The sequence below is a fragment of the Poecilia reticulata genome, linkage group LG17, assembly GCF_000633615.1.
Source record: "Poecilia reticulata strain Guanapo linkage group LG17, Guppy_female_1.0+MT, whole genome shotgun sequence".
Taxonomy (NCBI): Eukaryota; Metazoa; Chordata; class Actinopteri; order Cyprinodontiformes; family Poeciliidae; genus Poecilia; species Poecilia reticulata.
Genome location: NC_024347.1, coordinates 29226150 through 29246934, shown reverse-complemented (window position 1 = coordinate 29246934; position 20785 = coordinate 29226150). Strand labels below are relative to the sequence as shown.

General features: G+C 39.5%; 2 protein-coding genes across 10 annotated transcripts in view; both read left to right on the top strand.

The window, feature by feature from the left end:
- Positions 1-20785, top strand: part of LOC103479974 (disco-interacting protein 2 homolog C) — a 171182-nt gene that overhangs the window by 106362 nt on the left and 44035 nt on the right. For 7 of the 9 annotated variants that reach the window (XM_017309912.1, XM_017309911.1, XM_017309917.1 and 4 more), the window contains exons 3-6: positions 8689-8799; positions 12339-12464; positions 14670-14981; positions 20169-20261. In XM_017309912.1, coding sequence (XP_017165401.1) covers positions 8689-8799; positions 12339-12464; positions 14670-14981; positions 20169-20261 — 642 coding nt within the window. The remainder of the gene's footprint in view (positions 1-8688; positions 8800-12338; positions 12465-14669; positions 14982-20168; positions 20262-20785) is intronic. The other 2 variants (XM_017309916.1, XM_017309915.1) reach the window with 1 other exon arrangement.
- Positions 3251-5656, top strand: LOC103479973 (tripartite motif-containing protein 16-like). The gene has a single exon (XM_008434691.2). It carries the CDS (start codon positions 3300-3302, stop codon positions 5358-5360), a length of 2061 nt encoding a protein of 686 aa, XP_008432913.1. The 5' UTR covers positions 3251-3299; the 3' UTR covers positions 5361-5656.

Here is a 20785-nt window from a genome sequence, read left to right as displayed (position 1 = left end):
GGAAACCGGAGTACCCGGAGAAAACCCACCATGCACAGGGAGAACATGCAAACTCCATGCAGAAAGACCGGGGCCGGGAATCGAACCCAGAACCTTTGTGCTGCAAGGCAACAGCTCTACCAACTGCGCATAAAATTGTTAAATATACTTACCAGTAATAGTTTGGCCATAACTGTTAAGTATTAATTTGATCTGGGAGAGCATTTATAAACTGTTCTTTTACATTAGAATTCAAAAATTCTGAGACATTAAAGATGGCCCAAAACTTTTGCACATTACAGTTGATGTGTAATTTGTTTTTTGTCTGTTGTTGACTTTTGATAGGAGGAACTTGAGTATCACATTCCTTTTGAGGCATGTAATACATTTTCTTGTCCTCCAGTAACAGTCACTCAGACATTCCCTTCCTTTTTACAGAGAATTGTCAGCTCTATACTTTCGGGGCCTGATCTTTAAAAAGTTTGCTAGTATAAAAACAGGTGCAGCTTGATTGCACGTGCAAACTTGATCTACAAACAAGACGCAAACAGGATTGAATCAGCAAAATGACCTGCATAATAGACACAATCGATTTAGTTTGCATCCTTTTATGAATATTTAGAACATATTCTGCTATTTTTTACACAATCTTTTTGAGACAAAATCCCATGAATAAAAAAATATATTGTTTATGAGTGAGCGCTGCAGGTGAATGCAGTCTGTTTGGGAATTCTGGAACGGATGCTTTTAAATAACTTAGTGTGGAGGTAATTCCTCCACAGTGAAGCAGTCGAGCTTACCTTACAGGAATATGAATGAACAAACCACTTATCGGAATGAAGTTTGAACAGTTTGAGTCATTTATAGCTTCAGTTTGAGCGTACTGTTGAGGCTTGCTCCATTTGGAACAAGTTTAAGCATCGTCAATGCAAAATCATAATGAAAAACACAGTTTTCACTGAGCTATTTTATCTCTGCCCAGACACAATCTCTTACTTTAGTAGTCCTGATGGGAACTTAAAATGAACGAGGGAACTTTAGCCGTTCTGGTGAGAAATGTTGTTCCCAGAATAATCTTCTCAGCATGGGTCACATGTCTTCTTCCTCAGGAAATGACAACCAGAGACGATGTCTGTTTCTTAAAAGATTCCTTCTGCAGAATGCTGAATAAAACCTGGATATAGACTTATTTCTGTATGGATCTAGAGTTCCTTTAGGAAGAAGCAGGCCAGTGAGGAAAGGGGTCAGGGTTGTTCCAACCTTTATTAATATTATCTATTGGTTTTGCATTGTGGAAAGGTTTTTGTTTTTAATCTGATGACTTGGGTTTGGTTACCACCAGTTAGCAATCCGCTGGTTCTTTCAAAGGACTGGGCAACTGGATTTGATGCCTTCTCTTTTGTCTGTTCTCTAAATGTTCAACACTGTGACTTTGTCTTCTCTTCCTATCCCTGGATGGGCACATGTCCCATACAAACTGATCAAGTCTACGAACCTGTGTCATGGTAAGGTTCCTCGTCCTGCAATGCCATGCACTGCAGGACGGTTTATAGATGTTGTTAATTAACAAAGACTTAAAGATGTGGTCATCTTTATGCCTCTGAAAATAAGCTTTTCTCAACCTTAGGTAATGTTCTCTGGGTGGCTCATCCTGCAGAACATAGAAGGCATCAGAAGAGGGTCAACCATGGCTCAGTGGGTCGTCTTGTAAGTCGGGAGGTTGTGGGTTAAATTCCAGCTTCCTTCTGTCACATGTTGCCCACCAATCTGCATATTGGTATATAAACGTGAGTGCGAATGGGCAAATGTGACTTAAATGTAAAGTGCTTTGAGTGTTCAAAATGACAGAAACAGTGCTACACAAGTTTGGGCCATTTACCATAGCAGAAGCCTGATGGCTGTGTACTGAACATGCATCTCTTAAAGACTGAGAAATAGCTGAATGACTCGCAAGAATCTCACTAGCAAGAGCTTTTTTGGAAATTAAACTCCTACCTGTGATTTTCCAAATACTGTAAGCTTCAATTTCTCACAAGAAGAGGGAAAGGGTAGATCAAGGAGACGGCATGCGACCCCCTGCAGATTACCATGAATCCATGACTCCTGATTATCTGGGTCAACTTGCTTGATGGCCCTAAAGAAGGATTAAAGTTGGTGAATACAAAAACAATGATAAAAAAGAAGGACAGGTCCACCTGGAAGGTGATTCTGGTTCTGTTTTAGGAAGGGTGGAGATATTTGAACTCATCTCGAGAAAGACAAAAATATTTCTCATGGTGTAAATTAAAGATATTCAATGTGTGGATGTTTCTGTCACTAACGGGCAGCATAGAGTCAAGATGGAAGGCAGAGCGAGCTAGATTAGGTGATTTGATTTCTTTGAGTCATGAAAGATGGCCTCTTCTAAAAAACCCTTTCCGGTTCAGCTCTAACATTTTAATTTCAGAAGCATAGTCTTTGAAAAAATCAAAATTACACAGAATACAGAAGACTATTGTGGGGGGAAAAAAACTAGCCAGTATGATGCTGTGGGTTTTCTCTTTGTCAGGGAGTTTTAAAAATATGTTATAATTGTATGTACCATGATCTTAGAGGACATGAGCACCACACTGGTTTCCTGCTCTAATTCCAGTCCGCGGCACATTCCATGTCTACATGGCTGCTAGGCTGTGTTCACCAGCTACATTCCTACTGGATCGTAGCCACATCCCTGCGGCAGTCTGACAGACGTGAAGCTGCCATGTACCATCTCCACCAAGCCCTCTGACCACCAACAGTAGGCAAGGCGGGTGAAGTGTCACAGCGACAGGGATGGTCAGAGCAACAACGACTCACTACAGGAAGAACGCCTACCTCCATTGTTATTGCTGTGACGTTGGAGTTGGTCTGTTGCAACAAATGGTTCTTAGAGGCCACAATAGTATATTTACATACCATCTTCCTTGGTATTCTTTATGAAACAGAATATTCTCTTGATGCTTACATGACCTTAAAATGTTGAAAAATCCAGATAAATGTTATCTCACTTCCACACTCATATGTTCATAATTCTGCTTCACTTAAAGATCATCCAGTTTTTTCTTTTATAATTGTTTATTTGTTTTCGTCCAACAACAATCACTTGTCAACATGACTGGCATTTTCTTCCCATTCTGGTAAAGTCCCAAGCTCTTACAGTCAAGCCTTACAGGAACTCTGTCTTGAAGCCACTCCTGCTTCTGGAATGAGGTAGAGCTTGAAATGCCATCCAAGCTGTATATATCCTGATGAAGTAGAGCAGCTTTAGTCATTTCTTCTCACTGCGTCCGACAGAGAAAATAATGGCTCAAGGGATTCAACTGGATCGAGAGAAGTTCTGCTGCTCTCTCTGCACCAATCTGCTCAGAAATCCAGTGACCGTACCTTGTGGTCACATCTTCTGCATGATCTGCATCAACAAACGCTTGGACAATGAAGCACGGTCAGGCATCTACAGCTGCCCTCAATGCAAAGAGTTCTTCATATCAAGGCCCACCTTGGTTAAAAACAGCGTGATAGCACTTGTAGTCGAACAATTGAAGAAGACCGAAGTCCAACCTGAGGTTCCAGATCTGTACCGTGAAGCTGAATTCATAGACGTAACTTGTGATTTTTGCTCTGAGAGGAAGGTGAAAGCTGTAAAGTCCTGCCTGCAATGTATGGCTTCCTACTGCGCCACACATCTCCAGCCGCACAACGAGGTGCCTCCTTTAAGGAAGCACAAGTTGGTGGAACCAACCGCAAGTCTCGAGGAGAGCATCTGTCCTGTGCATCAAGAAGTGATGAAGATGTTCTGCAAGACCGATCAGCGTTGCATCTGTTATCTCTGCTCCAAGGACGGCCACAAAGGCCACAACAAAGTCTCAATGGAAGCTGAAAGGACGGAGAGACAGAAGGAGCTTCAGACGGTTCGGCAAAAGATCCAGCTGAGGATCGTAGAGAAGAAGAAAGATGTGAAGACTTTTCAGCAGGAGGAAGATGCAGTAAGTCATGCTGCTGATAGAGCACTGACTACTACTGATGTGGTTTTTACAGGACTCATTGAGACAATAGAGGAAAAACTCTCTCTTATGAGGGACAAGATGAATTCTCAACAGAGCATTGAACTGGGTCGCTTCAGAAAAGTTCGGAGTAAAGTGGAGGAGGAGATTATGGAGTTGAAAAGGAAAGATATTGAACTGGACAAACTGTCTCGTACAGAAGACCATGCTAATTTTTTGTTGAAGTTTCCGTCATTGTCTCGTCTGAGTGTTCCTAGAGAACAGCCAACCATCAGGATCCGCCACCAGCGTAACTTTGATCGAGTTCCTGCCACTGTTTCAGAGGCCAAAAAGAGACTGCACAAGGTTCTCGATGAAGAATGTGAAAAGATTCTGCTTGCAATTACTGGTGCTACGGCTTTGCCTAATATGTCTGAACCAAAATCTGAAGAGGACACCAGGAAGCGCAGACCTGATTTCTATCACACTGTAGAAATGTCCAAACCAGCAGTTAGACAGACCACCACTCAGTTTATGCAAGCCAAACTCTTGCAGAACCTTGATAGTACCACACCTTCCAGACCAAGCTATTTAAAACCCAAGCTTCCTGACCCCAGTGGTAGCTTCAGACATCCCAAACAAAAGTCAGAAGACTTATCCAGCAGTGAAAACTTTGCTGAGAAAATGGTTACGTTTGAACCAAAGAAAAACTTCTTCCCTGAAAGGGGATATGAAAATCCTGATGTTATACCACCAAATAATAAACCTGATGTTTTACCTGACAGACCTCTGCCTCTTCCTGTCCCTGTAAGAGGCAAAGGAAATGTTTTAAGAACTAGAGAAAACTTCCTGGAACATGCCTGCCAAATCACACTGAATCCAGACACCGCATTCCCAAAACTGTTGCTAACTAAGGAGAACAGAAAAGTAACATTTGTAAGCGAAGAACAAGATTATCCCAACCACCCAGACAGGTTTATTTACACCTGGCAGGTCCTGAGTCAACAGAGCCTTAGTGGCCGCTGCTACCTGGAAGTGGAGAGGAGCGGGAAGGGAGTCATGGTGGCGATGGCTTACAAAGGCATCAGTAGAGCAGGGACCTTCAGCGACTGCATGTTTGGACAAAACAGCACCTCTTGGGGTCTTGATTGTTTTCAGAACAGCTGCGAGTTCAGACACAACAACAACAAGACTCCCATCCCAGGCACATGGTCCTCCAGAGTGGGAGTGTACCTGGATCACAGAGCAGGTATTCTGGCTTTCTACAGCGTCTTTAAAACCATGACGCTCCTGCACAGAGTCGAGACCACATTCACCGAGCCGCTCTACGTTGGACTCTGGCTCTCAGATGGAGCAACTGTGGAGATCTGCAAACTAGAGTAGAGTGGGATGTTTAGGCTTTCAGAACTCAAACTGGGACGTGACCAGTAAGTGGTGTATGTAAGTAAGTCAGTGTATTGGTGACAGGAAGCAACTTCACATTCTGTATTTCATCAATGACTCTTATATGTCATTTTGCCTCTTGTGGTGAATTTTTAATTTCACACTTTGACATTAATTTTTTATGTTTTTACTTCATAAAATGGAAAATATTTCAAACTATTGCAATAAAACTACACAACTCTTTTTCTGCTTGGCATACTGTAGGCTTTTAAAAAATTTATTTATTGCTTTTTTGACTGCTGTTATCACTTTTTTGTTTTTCTGTAACTGTTGCTATTTTTCCTCATAATTTTCAAAATAAAAGACTTGGACTGCAGCAGAAAATTATAGTTATTCTTTATTTTAACACTTCATATTTTTTTCTGCATTTGTCAAAAGTTAAATGTTTCCTTTAGTATCTACATGCTGAGATAGAAACATTCACACACACAAAGATATGCAGTAAAGAGTATTAACTTCTCTATCAGCGCCTCTTTTCCTTCTAAATAAAAATGTTTCCTTGTAAATAGCTATAAAGATCACGTAGTTTATAACAGGAGAGATTCATTATTATACTATAATAACAGTTCAAAACTAGTACATTGAATGTAGCATCAAAAAGCAGTTTCAGCTCCTTGAAATATGATAAAATTTTCAGGTTGTGATTCAAGACAGACAGAAAAATTTAAACTTATGCAAATCTATCGGATCAGAACAGTTCATCAGTCTGGATTTGGTCCAGAACTTGATGTCTGGAAAGTCCTTTAATTTGCAAAACAAAAACATTTCAAAATATCCTTAAGTACATCGTAGGAATATATAAAGTAAATGAATAAAAAGGTAAAACTACTTTACATTGTATTGGGGTCAACACATTTGGCCATGACTGCAGTATTAATTTTACCTGGAAGAACATTAACAAACTGTTCTGTCTTTCTGAACAGGCCGTGTGTTTGTGTTCAGTGAACTAATGAATCATTCAGGTTGCTGTTCGGTATTCCTTTCATTATTCAAACATGAATAATGCAGCCACTCCAGCTTCATAAACTCTAGAAACGTGTTTCAGTCCAGATGAAATAAAGGCCTGTGGAAAAGTTACCACAATGACACTGGAAGCTACTTTTTTCTTGTCTACTGCTAATAAAAAATCGCATCCAAACATTTTATTGTCTAAAATGCAGTAACACAGCTTTAGTTTGAAGCCAGGGATGAATCTTCAGCTAAACATGGCAAAGTCTGTATACTCCAGTTAGCAATTAATCAATTACTAAATTAGTTGACAATTATTTTAGCAATCGATTAATCATGATTAATTGTGACTAATTGAACCACCACTACTCTGGATGCTTTTTTATTTTTGATTGCTTAGAAGGTACATCATCACATCTTGGAAGGTTTATTTTTGGCCACTTAACTCTTTGTCATAAACACTAATAGCAGCAAGTGAACTACTTCCTTGTACTTCCCAGCAGCTGTGGTGGTATGAAAAGAATGTCACCTGTGTGACAGCTGGGGATTTTTCCCTGCATCATGCATTCAGGTGCCACAGAGACCAGATGTCATAAATGTAATGAGCTGTGATCAGGTGTCTGACTTCTATTCACTGGAAATTCTTTGGCTTTGTTAGATTTACAAACCTTTGAGTCATGATGGCTCTACTCCAACTACACAGAAAAAATAACAAGATCAGTGGACCAGGATATATTTAACTGCTATTCGATATTTAAAAAGGATATATTATACAAAATTCACTTTTTGCATGTTTTTGTACTTGGGTTTTGTTGAGAATAATTGTGTTTTCCTTCTATCTCTGTTCGCTAGTTGCTAAGGTAAAGCTAAGCTAAAGGTAAATGAAATGACATGTTAGGAAATGCCCTCAAAGCTAAGACTACAGTATACTAGGAGCTAGGTAACGCCCTCTTTGGGGTGCAGCTACAAAGAGGCTAACAAAGCGAATGGGAAACTGTTCAGCCTCTTAAAGGTGACATTTTTAAATGGACCATTTTGGTACTTTTTGGTATTAATAAATGGAATTCATGAATTCAACTCACTGACTCTTCTGTAACCTCATACGTCAAGAACTCAACAGTTTCCACTCCTTCTAAAAACAGCTGAAGTGCTTAAAAAAAAAGAAGTTTTTTTGGAATTACATTCATGTTTTTGGTGTCTGGAATATGAGCCATTTCAAAAGCCTTATGATTTTTAAATCACATTTGGTCAGCAACGTGCCGTTACCTAGCAACCCAAGCATAGCTCCAGCCCATTTAGTGAGCTGGTTTTACTGCTGTATGCGCTATACAATGGCTGCTGGAAAAGATAAGTGTTTTGTTGTTGACTCAACATCCAGAAACTCCTTGCTGCATTCTTGTTGATTGTGCAGGAGGCTCCACGTCTGCTTTTCAAAGATGCATCTGTTTACACTCGCACTCAAATGTTGAGTTGGGGGGACGTGGCCAGCAGCAGCTCATTTGGAGTTAAAGTGACAAGTGACTGAGCACACTGAAACGTCATCATTTAAGAATGGTTTTGTGCAAATAATGCATTGAAAGTATTTTGTGTAGACCTTAGCAGTCTGCTTGGATAAGGAAAACTGAGGGCAGCTACTCTGACTCTGGAGAAGAGGGGAATCCATCCATCCATCCAGACTCCCCAGAGGAAACAAGAGAGCGAGGAGTTTCCCAGACTGATTCCTCTGCTGCCTGGTAGTCATTAAACGCTTGGCTAATCAACTTTTAGCTTCTCTCCTGAGCAGCAGCGGCTCTCCGAGGCGCTCTGAGAGCTTTTAATGAAGACGGACGAGGGTGGAAGTGTGAGGCGCGGACGGATGGTCGTAGATCATCAGCGGCTGTGGAGAAGTGGTAGCTGTCAGCTGCAGTTGGGTGGTTATAATCGGACTTATTGATTGGTGTCTGCAGAGGAGTTATTTCTACATCTGTGGATGCTTAAACAAAATGTTTGAGCGTATCACCACTAAAATAAACAATAATAAAATACTGTTGTGTTTTTATAACTGACTGGACATTAATTTGTTTGATATAATCATAGTTTGGTTTTCTGGAGCTGTTGCGTTTCTTGTGGGTTTCAGAGGACTATTAATAGTTCCTCTAATGATTAATTGTGGATCAGAAAGTTTCCACCCTGACACCAACAGAGACTGGTTAAACCGTAACCCTGTATTGCACTAATACTTTGTTTTTTTTTTTCGTATTTCCACTTTTCAGAGTCTAAAATTTGCCAAATGAATCTGTAAATTTTAATAATGTTCATTTATCACACCCGACTCCTCCAGGAATGGATCCCTCCATGGGCCAGGAGAGGAGAACACCGGTCACCCCCTCCTCCTCGTCCCGCTACAACCGCCGGCGGTCGTCGGGCTCCAGGGATGAGCGCTACAGATCAGGTAGATCAACATCTGGACTGCTGCTGCTTTCAGATGAGTTATTTCATTGGTTGCTGTTCAATTATCAAACAAACCCAGTTGGTCTGACATTCATAGATCCACTAACACAATGATTGAAAATGGAGTAACCGTTTAATGATCTGATAATATGACCTTTTCTAAAGGGAACCTATTATGCAAAATTCTAATTTTTCACGTTTTTATGCTTCCTTTTGGGTTTATACTGCTTCTAAAAAAAAAAACACCCAGATGTTTATTGCAACAAGTTATTATTTTATGGCCAGGCCCGTTACCTAGCAACCCAAGCTGAGCTCCAGTATGTTTGGCCAGCTGGTTTTACTGCTGTAAGCGCTGTGTCGGACACGCTGTACAATGGCTACTGAAAAACACATTCTTGTTGGTGCAGGAGGCTCTAAGGTTGCTTTTCGAAGATGCAGAGCTGTATAATTGCGCGTTGGTTCACAGCCATTTTCACTTGCGAGTGTAAACTTTGTGTTGTGTGGGTTTAAAGTGACAAGAGGCTCTTTTGATTCTGAAAGGAGTTCGGAATGTTTTGAGCATGTTTTGTATAGGCCATAGGTTGCTAGCAGTGACGTGCGGTGAGGTTCATAGCTGGTGAGGCACCGACTTAATTATAATCGGATTTACAAATCTAGACCCCCTGCATGTTATTGTTTACATAAGGAAATTTCGCTTACATTGCTGGAGGGCAAAAAGACTATTCTTTAACATGTGATGCTGCCGCCGCAGAATGATTCCTTTATCTCAATCAAACTTAGACATGTAGATATTATTAATTTCGTGCTGTGCTTAACAGCAAAGGGAGAAACCGTTAAAGTACAACTCAAAACCACGTCTTTCTCGCTCTCTGTGTCAGCGAAGCTTCTGTATGGCTAGATCGCTGTTACCGTCTCTTACTCTGCAGTTGCGGAGTCACAATGTCTGGTTTCATGAGCGCCCCCTGCCATGAGGCACGAGAACTGCCTTCCTGACCTCGTATCTGTTCTCTGCCGTTTCTGATCACTCCTCAGCGCATGAAACACGTTACACACACAGTTGGTAACAATAAAAACACAGTACGTTAAATACATAACCTAAATTATAGAAAATCAGTTCATACATTAAATGTTTTTAACTGTTTTATTGGCGACGTACAGACAGGAGGAGCATGCTGTCATAGAATGGCAACCGGTGCAGTTAGCGAGAGGTTGCGCAATCCCAGGTGAGGCTCAGGTCGCCGCTGCATCACCGGCTTCGCTTCCAAGCATTTGAATGGGAAAATGTGAAAATTCAGCGATTTGCATTTGGTTAAATTAAATGAAAAAATAGGTACTTTATAGTACAAACCACAGGGTGAAAATATCTTTATAAATGATTATATTATTTTTCCATGATGACTGGTTGCTAGGTAACGTCACATTCCAGAGGTTTTTGAAACGACTCATGTTCTATCAATCAATCAATCAATCAATCAATCAATCAATCAATCAATCAATCAAATTTTATTTGTATAGCACATTTCAGCAGCAAGGCATTTCAAAGTGCTTCACATAATTAAAATAAAAACAGCATGTGACATTAAATAAACAGTGAGAAAGAGATAAAAAAAATTTAAAAAACCCAAAACATTAAAACCCCTTTAGGACTTCAGTTAAACGTCGTTTAACTGGGATTCTAACCCTCAGAGACTTTAGTCAAAAACACCATTTGACAAGGACTCCAACCTCTAGGTTTTTAGTTGAAACTCCGTCAACTGGGACTCTAAACCCCGTAGAACTGTAGTTAAACGTCGTTTAACTGGGACGTTTTCCGGGGGGCTTTACATCATTAAACACCAAAATACATGAACTAATTGCCAAAAATCAGTTGGGTCTTTTATTTATTTAAGCACTTGGGTTGTTTTTAGAAGCTGTAGATCTGTCAGTGAATCTCATTCAAATTAATGGGGTAAATTGGAGCTGGTGATGTTTTTGGCTTTTATGAAATACCTGCAATACTCTTATTTTGAGCTTAGATGCTAAAGATGAGTTTAATCTCGATCTTAATTGGGGACAAAAGTCTTTTAGGTATCATATGGAAAGGGAAAATCCACTGGGACGTTTTTGACAACAAACTCACTTCTACGCACTCTGCAGTCAACCTCAGTCAACAACAAGACAATAAAAGTTCAATTGAGATTGAAATTACCTCCCTTCCCCTACAAAAACACACACACACACACACACACACACGCCAAGTAAACACACATCTGAGAGCTGCATTCATCCTGACTAATGTCTCACTTATGTCATTATGGAGCAAACAGTCTCTGTATCGTCTGTCTGTCGTCGTGTTTGCCTTCTGCAGACAACAGGCTCCTCTCAAACAAACCCGGCTGTGGCTAAATCAGAACGCTTCATCTCGCTGCTGCTAGAAACACTAATTTACAAAACATCCTCGTCTACTTCTGCCTGAACTTAATCTGGTTGGAAAGCACCAGGCCTCATGGGAGCTGCCGTCAGCCGGGGGATGGTTGTGTACGAAACTGGATGTGAGAAAATGGGAACATGGTGTTGATTGTAAAAGGAACGCTGTTTCATAAAGGCTGGATCAGAAACCCGCTGGTGATTCCTGCAGAAAGCTGGAAGTCTTTTATATTTACTCTGCCTGGAAAATAACATTTAAATGTTTTGCAGTGAACTTCAAGTGAATGTTGTTGGGGAATTTTGCTTTAGATCCTTTGTGGTTGGTAAATTATCGCACGTTTCCATGTTAAACATTCTCATTTTAACAGAGCAATACTCTGTTTTTCTTCTTTTAGCTTTCATATATGTCATTGTTTTTTCAAATCTGCTGTTTGGATGACATGTTAGGGTCATTGTAGATAGAAAACTGAAATTTCTGAGCTCACAAAGTTGGAAATGTGCAAGAAAAATCTCAAATGTTGAGAAGAATCTTAAAAGCTTCCTTAGAAAAAACTAGAACATTTTTAAGCTTAAAAAAAAATCTCAGAAATATTCTTTCAAAACAAAAATACATTTCTGAGTTGGAAAATTTTTAAGTTTGCTATAAAAAACATCTGAAAATTTCAGTTTAACCTTAGAAATTTTCTTGAAAGAACTTTGAAAGTTGTAAATTTTAAAGAAAACTAAAATATTGAGATTAATATCAGAATTTTAAAAATGGACATTTCTGAGCTCCAAAAGTAAAAATGTGAAAGAAAAATGCTCTGAAATTTTAAAATTAATATGAGATTTTCTAAAAAAAAAAAAGAAGAAAAAAAAAGAAATTTCTGAGTTCAAAAATTAGTAAATTGGCAAGAACCCCCCCACCCCCCCCTAGAAATTTTCCAATTAATCTTCAAAAGTTGTTTAGAATAAACTAGGACATTTCTAAGCTCAAAAAGCTGTAAATGTGCAAGAAAAACTCTGAAATATTAAAATTAATATCAGAAATCTTGAAAAATCTGTGTCCATTTTGCCCACTAAAGCTGCCAGATGTTTACTTCCTCTGCTTGTCCCCTTCACTGTAAAACCAAATTATTGTGAATGTGTTTCCAGATGTGCACACAGAGGCCGTGCAGGCGGCCCTGGCGAAGCATAAGGAAAGAAAAATGGCGGTGCCGATGCCGTCAAAGCGCCGGTCGCTGGTGGTCCAGACCTCCATGGACGCCTACACACCACCAGGTAAAACTCAACTACCCAAAATAATTCACAGCCTTAGGCTCAAAGCTCACATGGTTGTTGTTTTGGGAGTGGCCCAACCTGAATCTGACAATCAAGGGAGGGAAATAAACATTAGGGTGATGGTTAGGAGGACCTCCTACCTCAAAGTCAGACCAAAATAAATAAATGATTATCAGTGGAAACATGATTAGCGATGATCAGTAAAATTGATTGATTGCTGTAATGCAAACAAAGATTGTTCGAATATGTAAATAAAACACTTTTTTGTCAAAACGTAGCGCATTTTGAAGTATCGCATTTGAAAAGGTTGATAGAAATTCAAAATGATCTCAATTTCACACAAAAAAAGTTTTTTAGGTGGAGTAAAAAAAAAAAAAAAAGTTTATGCGCTAAAGGCGAGATGGAAACATTTACCAAATAAGTTCCCTATTTTGCAAAAACCTAAAATGTTTTGCTCAAAATTCACTCAACAAGTGGATGGAAACACAGCTGTAATACTATTACTTTATTTTATCTTTATAACATGTCATAACGTCATTCTCTCATCCAAAACAAACCTGGAGTGTTGCCTTGATTCTTTCATTCATGTTTGAGAAATTTTTAAATCTCCATGGCAACCATTCAGCTGTCCAACACACCTGGATGGACCTAGCTCCGCCTTCTCGGCACAGCTCCTCCCCTACTGAGCTCCTTCAGACTAGCCAGCAGCAATTAGCCAACACTTGGTGTAACTCATGTAGCTCATTATTGGAGCTGCTTCTTAGTGAAACGCTGGTAAGAACGTCATTAAAGGGTTAATAGAGGAGCCATGTTGGGAAAGTTTCAGGGCGTTGCATTACAAAGTCAGGTTTCTTTTAAGTCTCATTTGCTATATGAAGCATTTTTATAGCAACGGCAGGTAACAGGAAGGCTCAGAGCATTTCTTTACTGCAGAAAACAGGTTTGCAGTTTGTTTTTTGAAAAGCATCTTCTGGTCGTTAAACCTGGTGAAGAAAACCTGAGGCTCGTTCTGGTTCTCGTTGGAGATCATCAGCTTTTATTTACCTCAAGATTCATTAATATTCTGCTGGTTTATTTATTTAAAGTTTCTTTGTTCTCGTTTGAGGTTTTCCAAGGCCAAATGGAGATGATCCAAAGGCCCTCGGGTCGTATTTTAGTGTTTTTTTTTTTTAACTATAATTTAAAAAAGGAGGAGATTGTTTCAGCTGCCAAAATCGACTGCAGGCTTCCTGGATCTGTTAAAAGCAGAGACGGTCCCAGTGAAACGTATTGATCCTTTTCCTTTAAGGGCAAATATTTACGCTCTCATTAGTGCTGCAGATGTTTTTAATTGGCTCGTCATGCCAAATAACATCAGTTATAACATATTTAAACACTTTAATATCTCAATGACTTCATATCCAGCTCGTTCCTCCTTTTTCCTACTTTCATATTACAATTCAAACTCATTGCCTGTTTGTGTAAATCAGCATAAAACAGGACTTTTTCAGGCAGAAGGTTATATGTTATGTGCTTTTAGTGGGAATATTTTACTTTTTCATGATTCGATTCAACAACGATATTTGATTCAAAACGATTATTTGTAATGATTTTTACTCTATAGGTGTGAAAATGATCCTCAGGATCTACTGCAGTCGGTTTTGGAAGACAGAGTGGCATTAATATAAACTTTTAAATATTAATATTTTAATATTAGACTGAATTATTCCCTCCATGCAGCTTCCATTTTGTTTTTGGAACAAGTACTTTTTCTATTAATATTAATTAATATGTCACTTAAAACAAGCTCTTGTATCTTTCTGAAATGTTACTTGTAAGTTAGTTTTGTCTTTTTTCAAGTGTATTAAGAAATTTCCACTAGGAACGAGACCTTGGTAATATTTTGAGTTTTTGCAGTGTAACAGAAGGAAGTTTATTCTGGAAGATTCTCCATTTGAATCCTTTAAAATGTACAAATATGACATGTTTACAGACAGATTTAGACACAATGAACATGCTTCTCCATAAAACTGTGATTCTGTATTTTAGCCTCAATAAAATATGAGGGTAGAGATTTAAATTATTCAATAAAAATGCACTTTTATAATTTTCTTTCATTATCTCAGACTTGTGAGTTTTTATCAGACTTAAAAAGGTTGTTAAAATCAAACGCAGTGGATTAGCATTAGCTTCTCTGATTGTCTCTCGTCTTGGTTTCTTCCTCAGACTCTTCCTCTGGATCGGAGGGCGAAGGTCAGGGCGACGAGGACGTAGGAGACGGAGAGGAAGAGGACGGCGGAGGAGGCGGAGGAACGTCGTCCAGCAGGGAGGGGAGCATCAACATGGAGCAGTGGATCAGCCGGGCGGTCCACTCCTCCACCACCACCACCTCCTCCACCGCCTCCTCCTCCTCCTCCACCCGCAGCGGGGGCAGCGGGGCGGCCGCGGGCCGGCTGGCCGACGTCCTGGCCCAACACGTCCACATCTCCGCCCAGCACCACCTCCGCCACCACCGCCATCATCACCGCCACAAGACAGGTGACGCCGTCAAGGCTTCCTGACTCATCCTGTAGGAGGTTTCAGATTTTAAGTTTTTGTCATATTTTGTGAGTTTTTGATGAATTCCTGCAGAAATGAAATCGGCTAAAATGAAGCAAATTTAAATCGTATATTTTATTCATTCACGCACAAGCCCACATAAACTCTGCTGGACGACAAATTGCCTCAGAAATTATTGCGATAAATTGTCAAGTAATATATTTGGTGAAAGCAAAATAATGCAAGAGCTTTTTCAAAGATCAAGAAACATTAAATTCTAATAAAATTTAACACTGGTCTGTAAAATAAAACTTCTCCAATTTACGGTAAAATACCAGAATTTTAACGTACAGGTACAGATTTTACTGTATTTTTTACCAAATTTTGGGTATAATTGCTGTAAAATTTGTATTTATACAGTTTAATTCTGGAAACCACACTGTTAAATTAGAGACCTTTTTAATATCCAATTGAAATAAACAAAAACAACAAGTAAAATTAGAATTGACATTAAAAAAAGGACTAGTTAAGACATTGAAAATATTTTTCAGCCAGTTTTTGAGAAAAGAGAAAACTGATAACTCATACAAATGCTTTAATTTATCATGTTTATCATGTGATTAATTGATTTTTTTTGCTTGTTGCAACAGGCCTAATGACTCTTAGCCATTTTCGTGTAACTTTATTACCAAAAACATATTTGTATTTTCTGTGGTCATGAGTTCAAATTCTGACCTGGGATTTTTGCAAACAAAAGTAATTTAAACCCAAACAAACATCAACTCCTGTTGATCCTGGTAATCAAACAGTGCAGAAGGCTCAGTTTATTAATTCAATTCATGTTTATTTGTGTAGGACCTTTCAGCTACAAGCTGAGAAGGCAGAGCAGATGCACAAAAAGAAACAGAAGAACTGATGTAGGATTACCATGATATGCAATCAAACTCTGATCTGCCTAAAAACTCGGTTTCGGTTCGGTTGAAGTGAACTCTGGTGCGGTTCGAGTGCCAATGTGAACACCAAGTGGACCGGAGACCGCTTCTAAAGCAGGAAGCAGACTACAGCTCAGGGCATTCTGGGTAAATACAACCAAAATAAACATGCTAGGCTAGCACTAGCAGGAAAAATGGCTGCTAGTGCTAGCCTAGCAGTCAAAAAAGAAATCCTCCAACCGCTGAAATCTGCCACTACAATTTTGTTTAGATTTTGTGAAGAAAGAAGTTGCGTTCAGTGTCTTTTTCTGAGGTTTTCATGTTGTTCCTTCAGCGGTTCCTGCTGCAGCGCCCCCACAGTCAAGGAGGGGAACAGCTTTTCAATTAATTTGGTTCGTTTGACTCAGTGTAGCGAGAAAGAGAATCGCAGCAGCTGAAAATGCATCAAATTTGGCAAAGTTGGTCCCCAGTCGAACCGAACCTACTGGACTATCAAGTGGGAACAGACCATAAAAATTTAAGAATATTTTAGTCTAATCCTTAGTGAGATAACACAGGAACATTTTAGTCTGATTTAATCCCAGAATGTCAGTCTTCTTGCAAGCGTTCACTTAAACTTTGGCCCATTCCTCCTGAAAGAACTTATTTATATCAGATTAAACTTAAATGACACCAAAGATTTTGATGAACCCAAAAAGTTCATTTTAATTTGTAGTTTCCAAGTTGAAATCTGAATTACAGAGTGAACCCGTTCAATCGGTGCAGCCTTGTGTCAAACTGATGTTCTTTCCACTTTCCGGCTCAGAATCATAAACTGGCCATTTTCCTGTTGTTTTTTCAAAAACATGCTGTTAAAACCCATCAGGACGTTTTGAAGGTCTCCGTTTGGCAGCAGCCTCCCTCCAGGTTATTTTTAGCTGTTTGCAGTCGAGCTTTCTAATAAAAGTGAGTGGACCTGCTTTCATGAGGGAGCTGGGTGGGCTTACTGTTCGGGCTTTGATGTTTATTGGTGTTAACTGGGAGTGTTGGTTGGGAACTGGTATTTATGTCCCTGTGTACAGTGTGTAAATGCAGGTTTAACAGTGAGCCGGCTTCCTGTTTGATCGAAACGCTCCAGTTTGTGACGTCACACATGAGAATAATGTTATTTCTCAGGGAAAACAGACTCAAAACATCTGATGTGATATTTAAATATTTCCTTTTCTTTACATCTGTGTTAATAACAACACTTTGGACAAATTCATCCTTCTTTTATACGTCTAGATCCACTTTTAACTCTGAAATTATCATTACAGATTGTGTTGAATGCTGGGATGTGTTCATATTACTGCTCATTTATTTTTGCTGTATAGTACCTTAACAAAATGTTCACACCTGGTGAACTCTGCACATTTTGTTACAGTGGAATATCAGCTGTTCAACTTTTTTTTTTAGCATAACTCTAAATTATTCGCTGATAATGTGTATTTTTGGATTCTTTTGTAAATATTTGAAGAAAGGAAGCTTTAATACGTAGCAGCAATGCTACTTGACCTTGGTTGACGTTTCGCAAAGCAGCCAATCCTGGAGCCCCTTTCATTTTCTTGATGCCGATTGGCTGAACCCCAAAAAGCCGAGATATGGAAGACTCCTGTTTTAGTGCTAAGATGGTTTCCTCTGCGAACTGGTGCATGTTGAGGTTTATCTGGTGTTTGAACTATAAAAACAGGAGTTTTTTAGGGTTTGGTACTTTCTTATTAATTAGTGTTGTTTTAGCTCATTAGCATTATCTTACTCTAACTTTAAGTTAGTGCTGGTGCCCTAAACATGATAGAACACCTTGTTTACCTTTCACTTCACAATCATGGTCCATCACATCATACAATTGGAAATTATTGGTGGTAATATGATGAAATATGATAAAGTTTAAGGGTTATTACTTTTTCTAGTCCCTGTATTGAAGGGTTTTACTAAACCGTTAGCTTTTAGCTTGCCACCAGAAAACAGAAGGGCAGAAGATGATTTCAGGGCAGGTATAAATTGCTCCATAGCTCCCGTTGCCACCTTTTTCCTGTCTCTTGCTGTGGCAGCGTCATGACTAAACACGCTGGCGGAGGTTTGCTTGTTGTCACGCCGGCGCGGTTGGTCTCCAGCTCTGACGATATCGCACAGAGCTTCCTGCCAGCTCCACCCCGCCAGCATCCACGGCCCAGGTTCTGCGCACGCCGGCCGTTTGCTGGTGTCTGTGTTTGTTTGGAGCTCATTCCCGCTGATTTCCTGCGTCACTCTTCCCTGCTGGCTGAAATTAGTGGAAAGTTGTTTCCAGGGAGGCAAAAGCAGCAGAAAAGCATCGAGACCTTGACGTAAAAGCACTCAGCCGACCTCGGATAAATGGAACTAGAAAAACAGGCGGTGAGATGGGACTTAGAGACGTGTCGAGTTAAAAACACTGCAACAAAAACAAAGACTTACCAAGTATTTGTTGTCTAGTTTATAATGAAAATCTCTTGGTTTAATTATATTTTAATCGTGCTAACATACAAGTAACATCAGCAAGAAATAGGCGAATGATTTAAGCTAATAATTAATTGATATTGACAATTATTTCACTTATTAACAAGATATTGTCCCCATGAAATAATCTGCCAATGAACCCAGTACATTTTCATCAAGATCAAGGATTTATTTACCTAAACTAAGCTCCTACATCTTGTTGAAACTCATCTAAAACTTAATTTTGTTTTATTTCAAATATTTTAAGATATTTGCACAACAACTAGATCAAAAAAATGTGGTAAAATGTTGTGTTTTTGCAGTAAATCCGTTAAAATATCAACAACATTGATGTAATTTGGAATTATTCCGATATTTGATTGATAAAATATTCCCAGATGAGTCGACAACTTTTACAATCCAGAGACATTTTGGGCCTCAGACCATTTAAATAAAACACGTTCAGAGAAACGAATAATTAATTATTATTATAAGTATCTAGGAAATCTATTTTTAAAATAACCACTGTTTTATTTCTGTTTTGAGAAATAACATCTACTAAATGTACAGGTTCCATCTTACTGACAAAAATAAATCTAAAAATACTTATTTTGTTGAAATTGAGTTTTATCTTTCCGTTATTTGTTGTTATACATTTCAAAACATTAGTTCAGTCTATATTATCTTTAGCCAAAGTTATTAAAAGTCATTTCATAAGGTCTAAAGAGCCACTTGTTCAAATAAAACCTAACAGTTTTAGATGAGCAGCAAATAATCCGGTTCTTTTTGTTATTTCTGTTCACCTTTGACTCTGGCCTGACCGCTGATTTTTAAATGTTCAGGCCTTTCCTGAACGTTTTAAGCTGTGTTTGAGTTATAATCTGCGTTATGTTCGAGGTCTTCTGCCCATCCGGCCCGCTCTGTCTCAGACCTTGGAGCTTTAATTTGTGGCTTCATCTGAGGGGAACGGCTTTACTGCAAAGTGCTGATGAACGACTCAAGGTTCGGCGTTATTTATGTTCTGACGGACGACTGTTTTACTGTTGGAGTGAAGCTCTGGCAGCTCCGGGTTTTTATTATCCAGCTTCAAATGTTTCTCCTTCAGAGCTGCAGAAACATGGAATCCAAGCCTCAAAATGTGATTTTTAACTTGTTTTATTTTCTGAGATCATTTTTATTTGTAGAATCCAGATGTGTTGAGATGTTCTGCTTTTCATTTCCATGTTTTAGGTCAAAGCTGGAGAAAATGGTTGTGCAAAATGCGGCGCGTGGGCCTTTTGTGGCCCCTAGACTGACTTTTTGTGGCCCCAAACTACAATTCAAAAATTATACAAATGTGGCTCGTTGATGCAGATAGAAACGTTTTAATTTGTAATCAGAGTAAAAATTGTTACCAACATAATTTTCTTATACAGGAAAATGTAAAGTGCAACACAAATCATTTGTGTTTTTATCACCAAGTTTTAACAAAAGGTAAAACAAAGTTTATCCTTTTTTTTTACTACTGAAAAGCCAACTTTTCTCCACCCGAATCGGCTTTTATTCTTGCTTAAATTTGGCTAAATCTATCATAAACATTTTGAAACAAAGTGACCCAAATCCTGTTCTTATTACTGAAAGTAAATGTTTTCTATCAAGACCAAAAGAAACTGAAAAATAGATGCTTTTTGTTTTAACACAGCAAAGCTGCTAAATCTGCTGGGGTAACTATGAGCGGTCAGCGTCTTACTGAGCGGCTCTGCTGGCGCCTCGTTTCAAGGTTCCCTCCGCTCTTGTTCTTCAGGCCTTTTAAGCCACCTCTCCTTGAGGAAGAGGAGGAGGAAGGCAGAGCCGGCTGGTTTGGTACAGAACGGAAACTCTGAGCCTCGGCGCTCCGGTAAGTCGGAGATCGGAGAATTTTCCGGCCGATCTCCCGCCATCCTTTGGCGCCGATATGGATGTCGTATTTCCCGTTTTGCTGCTCAGTTTCCCCTGTCCACCCCGATGGTTGTTTCCTGAATCCCTTAGCTTGTAGCTGTGTTAGCGTGGAAGCGCTAATTTCAATGCTAATTCCAGTAGCATTGAGCTGCTGATGCATGAAAGTAAATAAAAGCTGTGAGTTGTTGATAAAGATCAACAACGTTGCGAAGGCCGTTTCCCTGGTTGTTTTTCTTCTGTCTGGTGTTTATTGATTGTAAGCTGCACAGTGGCGCAGTTGGTAGAGCTGTTGCCTTGCAGCAAGAAGGTTCTGGGTTCGATTCCCGGCCTGGGGTCTTTCTGCATGGAGTCTCCATGTTCTCCCTGTGCATGGTGGGTTTTCTCCGGGTACTCCGGTTTCCTCCCACAGTCCAACAACATGACTGTCAGGTTAATTGGCCTCTCCAAATTGCCCCTAGGTGAGTGTGTGTGTGCATGGTTGTG